This window comes from Perca flavescens, chromosome 14 (genome assembly GCF_004354835.1).
Source record: "Perca flavescens isolate YP-PL-M2 chromosome 14, PFLA_1.0, whole genome shotgun sequence".
Classification (NCBI taxonomy): domain Eukaryota; kingdom Metazoa; phylum Chordata; class Actinopteri; order Perciformes; family Percidae; genus Perca; species Perca flavescens.
The window spans coordinates 15,789,602-15,809,501 of record NC_041344.1 but is presented as its reverse complement, the minus strand read 5'-3'; the positions used below and the strand labels follow the sequence as shown (position 1 = coordinate 15,809,501).

Genomic DNA, 19,900 nt, shown 5'->3' with positions numbered 1-19,900 from the left:
TAACTGTATGTGTGTGTGTGTGTGTGTGTGTGTGTGTGTGTGTGTGTGAGAGAGAGAGAGAGAGAGAGAGAGAGAGAGAGAGAGAGAGAGAAAATGGTGTTTTTGACATCACTACGGCTATGTAGTCTCTTTTTCTCAAGACGTTTTTGTTTTTACAGCTTCACCCTGGGCAGACCAGACCGCTGTACACACACATTCATAGACACAAATACACGTTCTCTCACACACACACACACACACACACACACTCCCATACACACAGACCCCTAAAGGGGCCTTTTTCCACATTGGGCCATATGGTGCAGGCAGGCGCACGGAAACAATTCTCTAAAACAACACACACTCTGCACTTAGAAACCTGCCACACACACACACAGATTTCTCTCTCACACTCACGCACACACACACACACACACACACACACACACACACACACACACACACACACACACACACACACACACACACACACCAGACAGTTAAACCTGCTGAATGAATTGCTGCCTTGTTCAGTAGTGCACTAATGGCAACGAATCTGCCATGGAGATTAACACACACACATACACACACATACACACACACACACACAGCATTAAGCATTCTAGGGCACTTATCCATTAGAGAGGTTAGTTATTTTCCCCAGTCTAAAAGTAGGTATTCAACTTAATATTCCAACAGAGGCAGTTGTAAATCTGCTCCGTTAAGCAGCTGGGGCAGATATCTGCGAAAAGCTGGAAGCCCCACAGAATTGAGCCTGACCAGTTATCCTGACTAATATAACTGCTAATATTTCACTTGTTTGGCATTAGATCATGATGCTATCAACAAAAAACTATGAAAAAGTAAGTTGAATGGTATGTCTATCAACACCTGCTCTAGACTCCCAAAGTGAAATATGTGTGCCCAAGACATCCACTCCTACAGTAGATGGAAAATGTATCTTAGATCAGGGATCTGCAGTGACTGGCTAGACGTATTAAAAGTTTATAAAGTAAAAACTATGATGACAGCTTACTATACTACCATTAGAATGTTGGTATAGCACACATGGACTTAAAAAAGTATAATTAGAGGCATATATTTCTATCAGCAAGATAAACACCTGGCAGAGCTGATTGTAAGTCAAAACTGAGCAACTACGCTTCACTTACTCTAGTTTTACCATGGATTGCCTTCACCCCCCTTGAGATTTAAAAAGCTGCATTAGCCTGAATAAAATCACAATGAGTGATTGACAAACATCCAACATTTGAGACAAGAAACAATAACAACAATTACAAATACATTAAAAAAATTACATAAACGCAACTCAGACAGCAGACATCTGAAGCAGAATCACATGCCAAACTTCAGCAGATCTTAACTAAACAAAGCACAGACACTTCCTTATTAAGTCTGCCTTGAGATCACCATAACTCTCTCCATGTCTCTTACTCACAGTTCAATTCAGTGCTGTCCTTCTTAGCATGTCTATCAATATGGTATATTGCCAACACTTTAGAAGTAATTAACAGTTTTTTGTTCTTCCAACGTTAATTGCTGGCTATACCAACTCACTTTTCTCCACTTTCCTGGAGCACGAGCAGATAGCTGAAAGGAACATCGCAACTGTTGTGTGGAATAAGGTTGGCGAAAAAAAGGCCCTATGCTTTTCAGTGTCTATTATTTCGCTAAGAAGAAATGCAATAAAAAGCCATTTGCCAACACTGTATAGTATTAAGTTGCTGTGAGCTGTAGCCTACATTCACCACTAACCAGAGGCAGAACATAACGTAATCTCGGAGATTATTCCTTCACAGCGCTGTGCAATGCGAGAAAATCTCAGAGCTGAACCGGGCAGACTCATCAGTTTTCCTCAGACTCACCCTGGGTCGGGTTAATTAATTCTACTGCTAAAGAATAACATTACCCTCGCCAAAATACCCCCGTGAATCAAATCCCCTACTTCACCGTTAACCGTATGGAAATGAACACCTCTGCTGGTTAACGATCAGGTAAATCAGTAAGTCAGTAGTAGGCTATAGAGTGGAGTTGCATATTAAGTGGTTTGGGGTCCTTCTTTTAGTAATTTTGGGGTACAATTTGATTTTGAAGAATTCTACAAGCAGCAATACCACAGGCCAAGCAATCGGCCCGTTCCAAACAGGCACATTTTCAACGGGCCACTGTACTAGTGTTTTAAAAAAAGTCACAGCTTTATTTTCTGTGAAGGTATTTAAATCAATTTCTCTGCCAATCTCTTAATGTCCCTTTTTCGTCTGGTAGTCAAAGACACAGCAGGTCCTCCAATATTCTTAACAATATGGAATGTTTCATGTTCTATTACTGACAATTGGCTCTGAAAGGATTCAGGAGTAAAATTCAACAGTGTTTGTTATTTCAGTCAAACGTATCCGAGGGACTCAAAGCAGCTGGAGTCAAGAACTTCCGATTTTCCAGGTCGACTTACTTAGCACTGATTCATTTAGACCCAATAAGTGACTTCTGTAAGACATGATGCAGAGAAAAAGAGAGCAACACTGAGCCATCTCACTGGGATCAAAACTTCCTTTCGTGAAAAGAGGTAAGAAACTTTATACTATTTAACATATAATGTGCTACATACGGAATTAGTGTAACTATAAGGATGATGGCAAAACATGCAATGTATATTAAATTTGGTTATTATAAACACATAAATTGTTCTAAAGCATTAAGCAAGAAAATGTCTTTAAGATGGCTAACTAGACAGATCATAAACCTTTTTCAATGGAAAGACATGCTGGATCACCTATGACTGTTGTGAGAAGCTTAGGTAAGTGAGTAGTAAGCATAACCTCAATTTTTCACCACCTCAGCCGACATCTCTCTTGTTCCTGTGGGCAATGCTCGTTTCTTCCTGTTTATCTTCAACAATTTTGTGCCCACATTGTTCCACACACCAGTTCTCCCTCTACACTGGCATTGGCAACACAGTCAAACACAAGCAGCCGTCTACTGTGAAACTCACTGCAGCGTGGTGACTGCCTCGCTTGTATTTGGCTTTGGTGGGTACCTGGATCTGAAAAAAAACTACCAGTTGGAACTATCTGTCAGCCCCCAGCTACTCTGTTTATATTGTTCTGGCAAGTTGCGCTGATTATGCCAGGCAGATTGGCTGTTTTACCTGCTTGCGCTGGCTGCTAGCCTGTCAGCTCCCAGCAGCTCTGTCTTTATCGTCTCGGGTAGCGGAGCTGGTGCTGCCTAACTGGCAGAAGCACCATCAGCAGCAGCCTTAGACTGCCTGTCTTTGTTGCATTTTCTCAGGCGTGGACTGGAACCACTAAAATGTGAAATAATCCATAAAAGCCACCATACAGGTATAATTGAAATCTGGCAGTCAAACTCTTTCGATGATGTCAGGATATGTATATATAAGTGAATGGTGAAAGTTGTTACAGTGGTACAGTATGGCCAATAAAGGCATGACATCCCATATGACTAATAGTAGAACCTTTTGAATATCAGCAAAGTGCTCCTTTAAGTTGGCTGACTTGGCAATAATGTATGTACCTCAGACAAGGCTGCGATTGCAGAGTGATTTTTCCTTCCAGACATACCAGGAGCAGCACACAGCTGTATAGTTCACCAGCATATGGATTAAATAAATACAGTCTGCACAGAGCTTGTTAACACTTGTTCACTTGGCTACAACACACTGTTGCAGCCAAACTGAACTAAAACACACACACATCTCCGCACACCCAGACAAAGGCACACACGCAAGCTGCATACACACAAACACAAACAGGTAGCCTCACACACAAGGAAACATCCTTAAATAGTAAATTTACTCAACTGTGTTGGTGTCTCATATACATACATAGCCTATATAGACTCCAACGCACATATGCACAGACTTGCACACACACGCTCAGACGGGTCCATAGACTTACATACCACTGAACCTCTGACTCAGACACACACAAACACACAGGAACATGCTTGGAGTATAATTCTGTGGTAATATATGCTGAAATACTGAACCACTAGTTGGGGTCTGGTCTCTAGCTATGTGGTCAGTTGCTAACCTAATCTGATTAATGGATTTCAACCCCAACCCTGCTACAAACACAGAAACGGAGGAAGATACATTGGTAGAACCTCTGAAAACTAGGCTGGGTCATTGCCCCTGCTTTGCCTAGTAACGGTTCTTAATCTGATTAATGGATTTTTCCCATTAAAGCACCCTTGAAAACCAGCGGTGGAAAATCAAAAGTGGCCAACAAATGCCAGCCAGTTTTGACTGTGTAAAGTTGTCCCTAGAGACAAACTGCACTAACAGGTGGATGGGAGGAGCAAGTGCATTTCAAAGGTGTTTAAGTAAAAATTCAATAAAACGATTCCTGTTGCATTGATAGCAGGGTCAAACAGGTGCCAACATTGTGTCAAAGCAACTTCTCTATTCACTTTCTCTTTATAAAAAAGACACAGTTAATGTTTTGTTTTTAAATTAAATGTATGTACTAGGCCTACTTTTTTAACAATTATCTTTCTGTTCTATCACTTTGGGTCTGGAAATGAATTGAGTGATACACATTTTCTGTATAAGTGTACTGCCTTAACTTATCCAGGCTATGCTATAAGACATACTATAAGCTGCAGGCTAATATTGGCTAACGAGTTTCTGCAACATTATACAGACTGATTATAAACCACAGGGAAAGTTAGAAGCCAAGTTGGGTGAATGTACGTGAAGCAGGCCTGGTCCATATATGGTTGCCAGATTTGACAAGGTTTTGGGACTGCAAACTTGGGGCCGATATGGGCAGAGAATGGGACATATGTGCTCCATGGACAGGGCCCAATGTAAAGTCATTCAACATGAATTTGGCATGAGTCTGGACAAAGTGAAGCCGTTGTTGGGTATGGAAAATGTTACTACTCGGGTAGTTGATTAGGCAATTTTCAGGCTAATATACCTAGGTTGTGGTATAAAACACATCAAAGCCTGCCACCTCAAGTTCATATAGTTACAAATAACTATAACACAAGAATGTAAACAGACACATAAAGAGCATGACCCACACACACACACACACACACACACACACACACACACACACACACACACACACACACACACACACACACACACACCTGTCACTTTGATCTTTGATTGATTCTGTGCCCTTTAAACAAGTCGATCATTTACAAACCAACAAATTAAGTCATTAATTGCCATGACAGCTGGCGACACCTCCTTTATTAATCTTTGTCAGCATAATTAGTAAGCCTTAATTGGAATTTATTAGAATTAATTGTTGTTTGGGATTTTGGGCGACAAAGAATAAACCTGCCGTGTGTGTAGAAGGGGCAAAGGTTTGATGCCCTCTGTACGGAATGATGAATGGGGTATGAAACACTGACACAAATATCTGTGTGTGTGTGTGTGTGTGTGTGTGTGTGTGTGTGTGTGTGTGTGTGTGTGTGTGTGTGTGTGTGTGTGTGTCATTGCGGCACAGCCTGCTGTAAAGTTGTAAGAAGATGAGCTCATTAAATACACAATGAACTACCTGTTGACCCATTTTATGCAAATAGGTCAACAGGTAGCTTACATACAATGAGACATACTAAACCAGGTTCTACTGTGACTCTTGGTGTTTATATGTGTGAGGAAGATCCAGGGTGACACACAGAGACAGACGGTGAGAGGGTGACAGAAAAAAAGAAAGAAAGGGATGTACTGACAGAAAAGAAACACATGGGGATTAACTGCCTCAGAGGAGCAAAACTTACAGTATCTGTGGGGCACTACATCACTGATATAAATGCCTGGATGTTTTAGTAATGTAATGTGTGTGTGTGTGTGTGTGTGTGTGTGTGTGTGTGTGTGTGTGTGTGTGTGTGTGTGTGTGTGTGTGTGTGTGTGTGTGAGTGTGTGTGTGGCATGAGAGTCAAACTTGCTTGTGGGCCTGACTGAATTGTCTCTACTCAACATTCCTCAGTTTTCTAAAACTCTGAAAAAATCTGCCAAATCTGACTTGTACTAGCACATCAAAGACTACATAATACCACAACACACACAGATGCACATAGAAGCATGCATGCACATTCACATGTGCATATACATAGTTGATGGCATGCAAACATACACATACATAGACACAGTTGGACACACACAAACACAGACCACAGCTAAAAGCATCAAGCAGCTCAAAGCAATCCGCCCTGCTGAATAACATCACCAAGCAAAGCCACCAATCCACATAATGAAAAACATACACAAACACACACAAACACACATGCACATATGCCCGCACTCATGTGCGCAAAAGGCCAGGACCATAAACTCAGAATTGAACTAATCATTTATACAAACACACTAAAACAACAGACATTCATAAAAATACACCAAAGCTCAGTTTAAATTCAGAAATTAAGGCAGTTTTAAAGAAACACAAATGATACCATCTAATGATCACACACATGTGAGCATGAACACAAAGTAAGCCAGAAACCCTCCCTGCATTTGCCCTTAAAAGGTTAGCTCACCCAATGACATCCACTTTCCCACTTAGCACTAACGGGATTTGGGCTTACAGAGTAAAAAAACAAAAGAGATTTTGGGAAATTCTTCTCAAAGACTTCTGTCACTATCCCAATATAATTCGAGTGAATGGACTTTTGTTTCAAAGCACTGAAAAAATACATTCGCAAAACTCCACAGCAACTCAACCAACTCTTTCCTCTATTACAGAAAACTCACTGTGGACACACAATGTGGTTTCACAATTTTTTCGGCAGAAACAGTTCACAATGAAAAGTGCCGAGACAGCAAAAAGAAAAGCACATGAGTGTGTGTGAGAAAGAAAAAGGAAACAGTCAGAGAGCGCTTCAGCATGCGGTGACACAGGTGTAGGAGGATAACACAGTATGTGCGACGCGTGTCCCGTTGGTACAACTGATGACAGAGGATAACAATCGAAGAAGTTCTAAACAAGTTGTGTGTGTGTGTGTGTGTGTGTGTGTGTGTGTGTGTGTGTGTGTGTGTGTGTGTGTTAAATGCACAGCTTTACAATAGCCCTGATTCAGCAAAATATGTTGTGGTAAAAGTACATCACGCTACACAACTATATTAACTCAAGTGCTTACTTTACAAAAATATACAAACTCATGCTCTGTCTTTCACACACAAAAGGGATTTTTCCTCATACAGTATAACTCAATGAAATGACTCACGCATACACACATAAAGGCAGACAGTTCAACATATGCAATATTTCAATAGAAGCAAAATATTCACACAGCTATAGTTAATGTACTCTAAACCACAAACCAATGCACCTTTGAGCTCACACTTACACAATAACCTCAACGGTATGCATTTTGCATTTCCTGTAGTGCAATAAAGTGTGCGTTTTCAAATGCATGAAGCAACACAAAACACTGGCCTGTTCAATTTGAACACTTAAGACGTCACGAACAAATGGATAAAATAAAGATCTTACATCTAATTTAATCTCACTTAATCCTAATCTTAATCTACATTAAATTAGCAGGTCAAATAACGTCCTGTTATACAACATCATCCTGTAACTGCAGGCTCACGATAGCTATTACCAATCCAGCAATCCTTTTAGGTAGGTTTACACCTCTGACTGGTATTTATTTAGCTTACCACTGCAGTAAAAGTTGTCAGTATTTGCAAGGCAAAATCAACACAATCATATAGGTTCACTTAACAAGACACGGCTGTCAACAATTACTTACATATTTTGCTCTAAGTACATATGATCTTACCCAGCCGATCAAACAGCTGACCAAGTTGCTACCATTAAACTTTAAGGAAGGAACTAATGAGCTCTGTTCCTCATGAGGTTAACTAAACCGGGGTGCAGTAGGCACAATGGAGGAGCGGTAAGGTTTGGTTAGTGGATAATAATCATAAAAACAGTTTTCCACTCTCACAAGTAAAGCAGCTAACACACAGTCACTTCCTCCAACAGTGATGACTAACAGCATCTTTTCAGAACACTTCTCCCAGTACCGTGCTCTGCATAACGCCGTTTTATCAACAGTCATTTAGTCTCAGTAAACTACTTCTCCCCAGCACCTATTCTAGAATAACGCTAATCTACTGAGCCCCACAAGCACACCAAAAATGCACACATACGCACACACACAAACACACACACACACACACACACACACACACACACACACACACACATTTTGTCTAAAATAACGAAAAGAAATTGTTTGAAATTTAGCCTAGTAAGGTTGTAATGTATTGTTTAATCTACATACATTAGAACAGAGCTAAAATAAATATAGATATACGACAAACAGAGATCAATTAATGAACAATAATTACATAGATCTCAAATTGAGCAATTGATGGTAATAAATAATAACCACAAAAAGTATGTTAAAATATGCAATAAAAAAGGTATATGCTCCCACCTTTTACGGAAACATTTAATTTAAACACATGATAATAAATTCTACTATAATTTTGAACTCATATAGCCTATAGTTAAGGTAATAAAAGTTCTTTTAAATAAAGTATTTAATTTTGTCAAATTTATTATGTCATATAATCCCAGTGATGGAGATAATGAGGGTATACATTATTAACCATAATATAGAGGGATTAATGGAAAGAAAAGACTGGATTAAAACAACTTCTGTCTTACCTCTGCTGATCATCAGGTTATAAAAACATCATGGCTGACTCCTGGCCTTGGCATCAGCTCTGTTGAAGCGGCTCGATTCGACCCTAAGCCGTGCCGGTCCGTCCAGCAGCAGCCAACAGTTCGGCTACTGTCCCTCCGTACTCCACGCAATAATGGGAAGCAGAAGCCAGGCGTCAGGCCCAAACTAATATCCCTCCATTTCTTTATCAGGTCCACGTAACTCCACACAGGTCCGTTCTTTGACTTTGGTTTAAGAAGGTCTTAAACTCCACGTAGCATCGGCTACCTTTGGTCCAGGGCCGTTGCTCCTCTTATGCTTAACAGCTGTGCAATGCAGCTTTGAGTTTGATCAAGTGTGTTGTAGATCCGTGTTCAAAATATTATGTAGGCTGCACTTCTTGCTGTCCAGTCTTTTTTTATTTTTTTGGTTCTGGTTTAGGTCCTCAGTCACAGTTGTCAGAGTCCACCATCACCTTAACAACCTGGAAAATGACAGAAAGACAAATAGCGTTAGAAACAAGCACATTCTGCAACATTTACTGGAACATATTGGAGCCAGACTTCAGACATTTTGTCCATATTTTACGTGTACGGGAAATGTTGTCCATACTTAAGACATCCAAACTGATGGTTGATCAAAGGTGTACAATACGCACAAATTATTTAGTGCCCTGCTAAAACCCCAGCCAGTCAAACTCTCTAATTGTCCCAATTTTTTTTTATCACCACAGTTGACAGCTGACAAAGCCTTCCACATGTGAAAATTGTTTTAAGGCCCCGGGATGAAGCCAAGCCACTGATTATGTATTTTAAAACGTCAAAATGTGTGTGCCATTGACAAGGGAAAGCACCAACAAGCTATTCTCAAATAAAGAAACCTGTTATTGCAAAAGTATTTTTTTTTCTTTCATATTTTTCTCTAAAATCTGCAATTAACGAAAGGAATGTTTGAAAGTTGTGAACCATCGCCTTTTTATAAAGCATGCAGTGAGCAAGGCCAAACTCAAGGGAGTTCAATGAATAGCAAACACTTCCTTACAACAAGCTTGTGTAGCCGTGAGGAAGGGAGGGGAGCATTATAGACCTGGTGCAGTGTAATGGCATCTATAACAAAAACGCTGCTAGTACGTACATACTCAATCAGCTAAAAATATTGTAAATATAGTGTTCAGTACAGTGTGCTGACAATAAATCAGTGACAAAAAAGCCACTAATAATACCGTAAAGAATTATTTCAAATTAGAAAACAATTACAGCCTGTGGTTGCAACCAGTGGCACCAGCATACAACTTCTCTCTTTCTCTGTATGTCTACAATTTTTACTCATTATTTCAATATTGATTGCTTCATGAATCAGAACAAAGCAGTCATCAACGAGAAATTTCCAGGAATTAATAAATAAATTCATTGTTGCATATTACGTTTCCAGAGGTTGTGGCCATTGACAATTGTATTTTCCCTATTTGGTAATGCTAGTGTTAAATGTCAGACTCTCCAGTTCTCAGTTCCCCTTTTTGTTGCCCCAACCACAGAAATCACCCAACCCTCTCTGTATGTACCACTCCTCTCTCTCTCTCTCTCTCTCTCTCTCTCTCTCTCTCTCTCTCTCTCTCTCTCTCTCTCTCTCTCTCTCTCTCTCTCTCTCTCTCTCTCTCTCTCTCTCTGCCACCCCTTCTTCTTCTTACCATCCATCTTGCTTCTCTCTCCCTCTCACCGCAAATCTAAATCTGAGTCGGTATTTATACAAAGCCATTTCCTCGGGTCAGTCTGTCTAGTGTGTGTGTGTGTGTGTGTGTGTGCGTGCGTGCGTGTGCGTGTGCGAATACTAGTGGTGGCTAAAAGACAAGTCACCCCACGCACACGTACACTCACATGGGCGCGTATACGTGCATACACACAGACACACACACACACACAAACACACACACACACACACTTCAAAACTATACTACTGTCTACATTTGGAACTTGTTTGCTAATAAAACCACTGTTTATCTTCTTTGTGTGTGTGTGTGTGTGTGTGTGTGTGTGTGTGTGTGTGTGTGTGTGTGTGTGTGTGTGTGTGTGTGTATGTATATCAAAAAGACTTCCTTTTGACATAACAGAATTATTCATTTTATATTGCCACTACAAATTGCACTACTGCTTATTTACTTTACATGTAAAGTAAATAAGCAAAACAACAAAAGAGCTGACATGGATGCAAAGGAAGGATTTTCATATTTAATATCCTAGGATACCTGTTGAGCGGTTTACCTGGCTCAGTGTGGTCCTGACCATCCACATGCAGTCTGACTTTGTTTGGACTATAGATAGAAAATTAGCACACCAGCTATTTGAGAACTGGAGTGTGTCATTATTTGAAAATGGATATCTGCTGTTTGAAAAGAAGAGAAGAAAAAAGATTGCTGGCATGAAAAGTAAAGCACATTATGAGTCATTACTGGTATTACACTATGAGTCATTTTAAAAGTCCCTCCCATTTTAAAACAGTAAGTTGCAACAGTGTTTTTGAGGATATAAACGTTATAGATAGACAAGTTGGGATAAAACTTATCATAAGTCTCCATGTAACCTTGTTCAGTGTCATTGTGATGTTTTCTCCAGGCAGTACACACACACACACACACACACACACACACACACACACACACACACACACACACACACACACTTCAGGTTATTAAAATGACGACTGACCACATAATAGCATTAGCTGTTACAGCTGAGAGAAAGTAAGAATGCTTTCTTCAAAAATGAAAGAAAAAAAAAAGAATAACTGGAGGGCGACTTACTCATTAGTAGTACTCACAACAGGAAAAGAAAAGGGAGAGAGAAGTTTTATTTTTCTTAAAGAGTGAGTGTGACTAAATATTTTCCCTGTGGAGCTCTGACTCAGTCGAGCTGCTGCTTACTCATTTACTTAATCGCTCTTTCCCTGCCCCTCTGTTTTTCTCCTTACCTCTTTTTTCTTTATTTCTCCACAATGACTTCTCATTTTTTCATTCTCCATTTCTCTATTTCTCTCACTGTTACAACTCTCATTTGCACATATCATGTCCATCAACTTTTAACTCTCCGGTTCACTTTTCTTCCGCTCCATCAGTCTTTCCCATCAATCCATCACTGAGCTCTCTGTTATTTTCATGTGCTTCTTCTGTCTGTTTTTCCAACTGTCATTACGGCTGAGATACCCCCCCACCACCACCACCACAGCCACCTCCTCCTGCGCTCCGACCCCCCTCCACGAATGTGTGTGGTCCAGTTCGACTATAGACCGTTACATTGTCCCAGACAGGTTGGACTGCGCCACTAACCGGCAGACGAGGGAGGGGGGCGGGGGGAGGAGATGGAGATGGAGATGGAGAGCGGGGGTTCCTAGGGAATGTTTGTTTTTCTGTTTCCAATTTGGTCCAGCCCGAGGAACTCCACACTCCGCTCTGTCTCAAACACACCATTCATGACGGCCTGACGTACATGATTACACACAAATACCCACTCACTAACTCTCCCTCGCTTACACGCACATATGTATGCATGTACCTATTTACACATGCTAAGCTGTCTCACTGCCAGCAAAATACACACACACACACACACACACACACACACACACACACACACACACACACACTACACATGCACACTGACAACCATCAAATTCATTTTCAATTATTTTTACCATGAAACACAAATCTTATCCTTTATCGTTTTCTGATTTGTTATTGCTAATGCCGTTTCAAATGACATGGTGGTCAAACTAATTATGCTCGTTTCTTCCTCGTCTTTCAGTGATTATCTCCCCCCTCTGTGCCCAAGAAAATGATTGTCTTTGAAAGGCCTTTTTGATGTGTCTCGCTGCATTTTTAGATGTTAAGAGTTAAGCTCCATGTTCCACCAATTAGAGCACAGAGAGCACATTGTTTCATATTCAACTCAACTGTTACATCTGAAATTGATTATTTTAGTCAGTTTTGTTGTTTGGATTTCAAATACACAATGCTGATCTTCATATGTAATAATACATGCAAACTTTAACTTTATAACTTTATCTTGTATCAATACAAACAAACAGAGCGGCCAACAGACAGACAGATATAAGGGCTTTTTCTTCTGATGCATATTGGTTTGTTTTTAGATGTCATGTAGTTTACTTCCACATTCGATCAATTACTCACTGGACAGACAGGAAACCACCCTGTTTTTTATTCAAACGTTACATATGAAAATTATAGGTTTATATGGTTGTTTTGATTGTTTGTATTTTAAAGTCACAAAGCGTGAAGTTTGAAAGTTCTAAGAAATATTTAAGAAAATCCAATATCGCAAGCAGACAAAACGGGATTGGCAAACAGATTTTTACTGGTTTTTAAAAGTTATAACATTGTGGGTTTACCTTCGACGAATCGCAGCACAGAAATAAAATATTTAACTTCACAGCAAAGCTCCATCGGAAAAAGAACACGATTACATTAGTTCATCGCCACATTTGAAAGTTATTTTTGTTTTGGGTGTGCCTCCTTTGCTTGTGTTCCAAATACATTCATTAGCTAGGGTAATCTAAAAAACCAAAATACATTGCATATATTTATTTAATTTACAAATGTCTGGAAGTTCTTAATTGGGTGTAATTGTTTGTTTTATGTTTTGAATGTCAAAACAAGACAACTAAATTGAACCTAGAGCACAACTATGTTTGTCCTGGATACACAGAAAGGCAGGAGAGCTAAAGTAGGTCTCTTTTTCAGCTGTTGACTCATCACTTCTGCAACATGGATTTAAGATCGAAAGCTGAATAAGAGGCAAAACAGCAGGCAAACACAGGAAAAAGAGATACATCTGTTCTTCATTGTTCCTTTAACATACTATGAAATTACCAGAAGCCTTTAAAATGTCCCAAAAATTAGCTTGAAATTTACATCATGAGCTAAAAGAAAAAGAAAAGAAAAAGCACTGTTTTGTATAGTTTTATCCAAATGTATCTCCTTCTATACCTATACCTTCTATATCTATACCTATATAGTTATGGGGATGGCAGTAGCTCAGTCCGTAGGGAGCTGGGTTGGGAACCGGAGGGTAGCTGATTTAAGTCCCCGTACGGACCAAATTACGTAGTGTGAACTGGTAGCTGGAGAGGTGCCAGTTCACTGCACTGCCTAGGAGCACTTGAGCAAGGCACTGAACCCCCAACTGCTCGGGGCGCGCATCTCACTATGACATCTCTCCATTAGTGCCTGTATAGGCCTGAAGTAGCATTTGGGTGTATTTCAGGCCTGTGTGAAATGTGTGTGTAACTGTAACAACAGAGTGTAATTTGTAATTTCCCCTTGCAGGATGAATAAAGGCATGTCTTCTTCTTCTTATTATTATTAATAATGATAATTATACATAATAATTATACATTATTATTACAGCTTTCTGTTATGTGGACTGATGGAAGAGGGGGGAAAAAACAATAGTTTTCATACGTTTAGAAAATACTAACATGATAGCTCCCAGCGGAGGACATGTCAGACCCCACTAACAGCAGTTGAGGAGCAGCTGACACTAACTGCTGATGTCCGTGTCAAAACGGTGTACTGATGACTGTCTACGGTTACAAACAGAATATTTCACAGTTCCTAATGAATTCCTTTTGACTGGCGACAACAATTCACAGTTCATATAAAAATTGGGCAAAAACAATTAGTCCATTAATTGTTTCAGCGGTCAGATAATTAATCTGCAATAATTTGTCAATTTTTCGAGTAAAACACTTCCTTCACTCGAGCTTGTCTAATATAAGGGTTTGCCGCAAACAACAAAAGAGCGAAGCAGAAACTCGTTTATCAAGTTTGATGTCATAACAGGATCGTGCCAGTGATTTTAAACTTTTGTGAACATCAATCAGAAACCTTGATAAACCAGATCTGAGTAGAGTTGGGCTGGGTTGTTAAGGTTAAAGTTAAGGGAGTGGTATGTCTCTTCATTACTGTTAGCAACGCCCTGAGCTTTCAAATTTTGCTCTGACAGACACATGTGCAAGTTCTTTCCCTGTAATAGATATGTTCCTCTTAGAGCCTCTTAACACAATTAAACAATCAAAGGAATGGTATCAGTCCACTTCTTCCTGTGGAGTGTGAATGTAGGTCTATTATTGGATGTACTAGATCTGAAGGCTGAGGCATGGTTCACAACGTTCAAATATGTCAAAATACAGCCAGTGGTTTTAGAATTATGACTTTTTTGTTTTATTAAGACTATTTTGGGGGATTTTGATAGCCGACAGTACAGTATAGTAGATGTCATGGGAGGAGAGCAAGGAATGACATGCAACAAAGGCCACCAGGTAGACTCTGAGCGACGATATTGTGGTTACATGGTAGGCGCATTAGACCATTCAACACTTAAAGGCGCTGACACACCAACCCGATTATCGGCCGTCGGACAGTCTGGCGAGGTCAGTGACTCGAGTCTGTTCGGTGTGTTATGTGCTGTCGTCAGTCGGAGGAGCCATCGGCCTTCATTTGGGGTCGATTTGACTTGTTGAATCGGCCAGTGGGCAGTCGGACTCAATGACCAATCTGATTGGTGGAGTGCTATTTCTCGCTTAAAATGTTTTCAGAAATACGTTTCGGTGAACTATTTTTGTAAAATACGAGATCGTATTCCGAACGAGCCGCCATTATGGTCTGGCTTTGAAATTCGGGAGAAGCCAGACCCACGTGATGCGATCGTCCAATCAGCTGCAGGTTTTAATTTTTTGGGTGACAATACAGATTAGCACCTGCTGTTATGGAGACATATTACGCATGCGCAGAACGTATGCTCAAGCCGGCATCGCTTCGGTGTGTTCCGAGGCACTTTCTGCTGACGCTCGGTCGTCGGGTTGGTGTGTCAGAGCCTTAAGACACCCCGGAAATATCACAGACTTAAATAACCGTTCATGCTGGCCGCTCAACGTTTTACAATTTGCCATCTATAACTCTTAAAAGGGGAAATGAAACTGTTCTTCCGGTCATGTTAAAAATTAGATAATTAAAGTAAGTGCACCTCTAAAATAGCTGTGTCCTTTTTCTCTTTATTTACTAAAATAACAAAGGAACAAAGTTTGGCAAAGGAACAAATAAATGATAAAGGATTTATCAAAGTTTTTGAACTGGAAAGAAAAGGTTTTTGTAGCTGCTACAGTCAGAAATGTAATGCTCTCTCAGATTGGTTAACTGCTGCTGTGGCTGGTAGAGGAGCTAAACTCACCAACCAGAGTCAGTGACAGTATCCGCATTCGCCTTCATGAACGGTGTTAATGTCTCGCCTTGATGCACGATAGTAGCAGGAAACCGAGAGCTGCATAAATCAACACGGGACTGTTGATTTTGACCTTGCTCTCCACAGCTAAGACGCTCATACATCAAAAATAATGGGAGAACAAACGCTGCTTCAGTGGTAGTTGTAGGCGTAATGGAAGGAACTAGTAGCTGCATAAATCAACATGTTGATTGTTGACGCTTGCCTAGCTATCCTTTCCCCCAAAATACGGAAAACAAACTCCAGCTCTGCCAGAAACACACATTACTTCTCACCAGCCTTTGCAAGTCTGCCAAGCATATCTGATTATTTTAAAGTAACACACACACACACACACACACACACACACACACACACACACACACACACACACACACACACACACACACACACACACCCCTGTATGCTGCGCATGTGTCATGGTTCGGTTTGTCTGTCTGGGTAAGCTCAAACATTACATCAGACATACACGCACATCTACGGACAGAAAAAGAAAAGCTAATACACTAGACCATGCACATGCTGCTACACACTCACAACATCTCTCTCTCTCTCTCTCTCTCTCTCTCTCTCTCTCTCTCTGTGTATACACACACACACACACGCTCTTTCCACTCCTGGAGTATCGGACGTTTCCTGCAAGCGGCCGGCCCGACGGGAAAAAATGTCTGGACAAACTTAAAACGCACGCACACACGCGTACTGTACAGACACACAACGGAACATTTTCAACCCACAATGTTGACTTTATATTCCTTTCCAGAGCCCTTCTATCTGCGCGCTGGCCAAGTGAAGCAGCGTTTCCCTGTTGAACACTACCGGGAAGCAAGACTGGGAGGTTTCAGGGCCTCAGTGATGTCAATGCAGAGCTGGACTCCATTCAAAAACTGGAATTGAATAAAAATTCCAAGCCAAATATGATCATACTATCAGTGTAATTCTTTTAATGCTGAATTTTCACAGCAATGAAAACATGCTTTAATGTGTCTCAGTGTCTCAATCAAAGATACTTGTAGCGTTTAAGAGGTATCAACTTTCCTTTGATAGGATTCTCCTGTAAAGCTACAAATCTGATCTAGTGACTGAATGCCAAAGTATGTTATACTTTCCTGGACTGCAGCAAGGAATGTTTCCAATGATGCGATGGTAATTTGCAAAGAGAACTCTTGAAATCGAGAACCTGACTTAACGCCATAGAGCCATATCATTCTTAACATAGTCAAGGGTTAACATTCAGATTTCACAAACCATATTTAAAGCAAAGTATTACTAAACACAATACTAAATAGCTGCAACTATAACTGTGTGCTTCAGACCCCGTCACACCAGATCCTGTCAAAATGCTCCTGTAGTGGGGCGCCCTGGTAGCTCACCTGGTTGAGTGTGCGCCCCATGTACAAAAACTCAGTCCTTACCGCAGAAGTTACCCTTTGCTGCATGTCATTCCCCCTCTCTCTCCCCTTTCCTGTCTTCAGCCCAAAAAATTATATAAAAAAATAAACAAATCTCATGTCTTTTTGAGGCAGAGGTTTGAGCTCCAGGTTGGTTTCCTCCAGATTTTGGAGGCAGAATGACCCATACATGACTATAATGTATAGTTGATTTTAATGTCACGATTCGATAAAAAAATAAATGTTTCAACAGGGACAGCAATGCCACAATAAGAGCCACTAGATAGGAGAAGGGTACTTTACAACAACAGTTTGAGTTTCTCAGAGGTTTTTTTTAATGGCGCTATTGAATGCACCATTAGTTTAACGCTGTGTACTTGAAGGCACCATGGAGTCCCGTCAGAGCCCATATGCTTTGCCTATGTTGTTTGTTTACATAACTCACTCACAGGGCAGGCAAATGTGACTTCAGGAAAACAGGACGATTTTCTGTTGATTCTCCGTCATCTCCAACTGCAGCAGTGGCCATGGTGTCTAATAGTCAAGCTGTGGGCTACTGGTAAGATAGTGTTACCCTCTGTCTTCAGCTGCATGCTCTCAGCTGCAAGTTACGCTCTTTCTGTTGTTTTTTTCCTTCGGACGTGCGCAAGTAAGTCGGTGTTGAGAGAAAAAACACTGGGAGAATTAACCAATCCTGCTTCTAATTTCGATTTAAAATCGAATTTGTGACACCCTTCACTTTTTAGACCACTGATGCTAACTCATCTGCTCAGATCTGTTACTTTTCACACCACATGCTGTTTTTCTTTACTCCTGTTTTTTTCCGTCTTTCCGCTTTCATCTATAAAATTGAACGCTGCCTCATTCTTCAGTATTACTCAGGAGAGACTTTCTACATCCTCAGAACACTTTACTTCATAACCCCACATGTATAGTCTAAGTGAAGTTGTTGGCCTGGGGTGCAGTATCACTGGAATATATCCTGAATAACACAGCAAGAGGCACTTGTTTTATCTTATCCTTCAAGACATGACGCCATTTTTAAAGCTGCTTTAAGTACCAGGCAAGATAAAGCTAGATCGTTTCCCTACTTCACACCTTGCCAAACTAATCCTGAATATATTTTTATTATTTGAATCACAAAAACATGAGGAGCACTTGTTTTCACTTATCTCACAACAGACACATCCCTTGATGTTTTATTTAAAAAATGTTAAAACATGCATTAAGTGCACCTCAAGGATCGGAAAGGACAAATTATCTTATATTTTACACACCGGTATACAAATTGTAGATGTCCAAGCGACTGAAAGAACACAAGACAACAGAGGGAGTGGCTGACTGAAGAGATCACAAAAGTTCCAGTTCATATGTCAAGGCACGTCTCCTGCCCTGGTTTCTTGAAACCTCTACCAACCAATGCTCTTCAGTCACTGAACAGACATTTGTATAATCTAATCATTTACTCCTCTAAAAGAGCAAGATAGAGAAAAGGTTAGAAAAAAAAAAAACGTGAGCGAGAGATTCTCACAGCTAGGTAAAATCGGCCACTCAAGAAAAAGGAAGAGGAAAACTTGTGTGTGTGAAGCACTAAAAAGCCCAAAAGCCATGTTGCAGAACAAACGCCATGCCCCCCACTGTGCTTTTCCACCCCACCCCAACACACACACACACACTCACAGGCCTGAAGTAAATTTAACTGTCAGCCGTAAAGTTTTCGACTATAGCAAGTGATCGTTCCCCCCCTTTTCCCTGCCCCACTTTTCCTCCTCCCATTCCTGTCTATGTAAATGGGTTCCTCATCTGTCCTTCTGTCCATCCCTACTTCCCTTGTTTATTTACTTTTTTACTCTATTTCCACCTTATTGATATAAGCAATATCAATTCCTTTTCTAATCATGTCGATCACAGCCTAGATTTTATTATTACCTTGTCTCACTTCCTTTCTTCTTCCCTCCCTCTATCCATGAATCTATCCATCCATCTATCCCTGTCTGTCTCTCCCCACTCCACAGGCCAACACTAAGCATAGACACCTCTCTTTATCCCATTTTTCTTTATTTCCTACCTCCCCAGAAATGAAAAACTACCATTTCCCTCTTCTTCATCCATTCTTCCTTAAACCCCACCCCCTACTACCCACACACACACTTCTGACTGTGGGCCTCTGACACCCACCTTCTCCTCTCCCCCCACAAAAGTCTCAAAGACCCCCAGATGTGCTCCCCCTTAATTTCCATTTCAAAAAAGAACCACCTCCCTTCCTCCATCATCCATCTAACCATGCAACCACTTGATCACACACACACACACACACACACACACACACACACACACAAGACATTTCAGAAAACACACTATTGCCCACTTCTCAGCAAGTAGACATCATTTCTTTTTCGTGAGACAAAATTTAAGAAAACAAACATGCTGCACACTGTCTATTGTCAATACTAGCAAGACTTCCCCTTTCAGAGTTATTTTTTAAACATGCTGACCATCAAAATTATTATTTATCCACAAACATGCTGATGGTAACAAATTTAATGAATCTCCGGTCTTCAAATG

General features: G+C 40.5%; 1 protein-coding gene across 5 annotated transcripts in view; it reads right to left on the bottom strand.

The window, feature by feature from the left end:
• The window catches only part of trps1 (trichorhinophalangeal syndrome I), a 127,316-nt gene that overhangs the window by 96,914 nt on the left and 10,502 nt on the right, over nucleotides 1-19,900 (bottom strand). For 3 of the 5 annotated variants that reach the window (XM_028597122.1, XM_028597123.1, XM_028597124.1), the window contains exon 2: nucleotides 8,658-9,139. In XM_028597122.1, coding sequence (XP_028452923.1) covers nucleotides 8,658-8,670 — 13 coding nt within the window. In that variant the 5' untranslated portion in view covers nucleotides 8,671-9,139. Of the gene's footprint in view, nucleotides 1-8,657; nucleotides 9,140-10,913; nucleotides 10,999-11,452; nucleotides 11,508-19,900 lie in introns of those variants that run through there. The other 2 variants (XM_028597125.1, XM_028597126.1) reach the window with 2 other exon arrangements.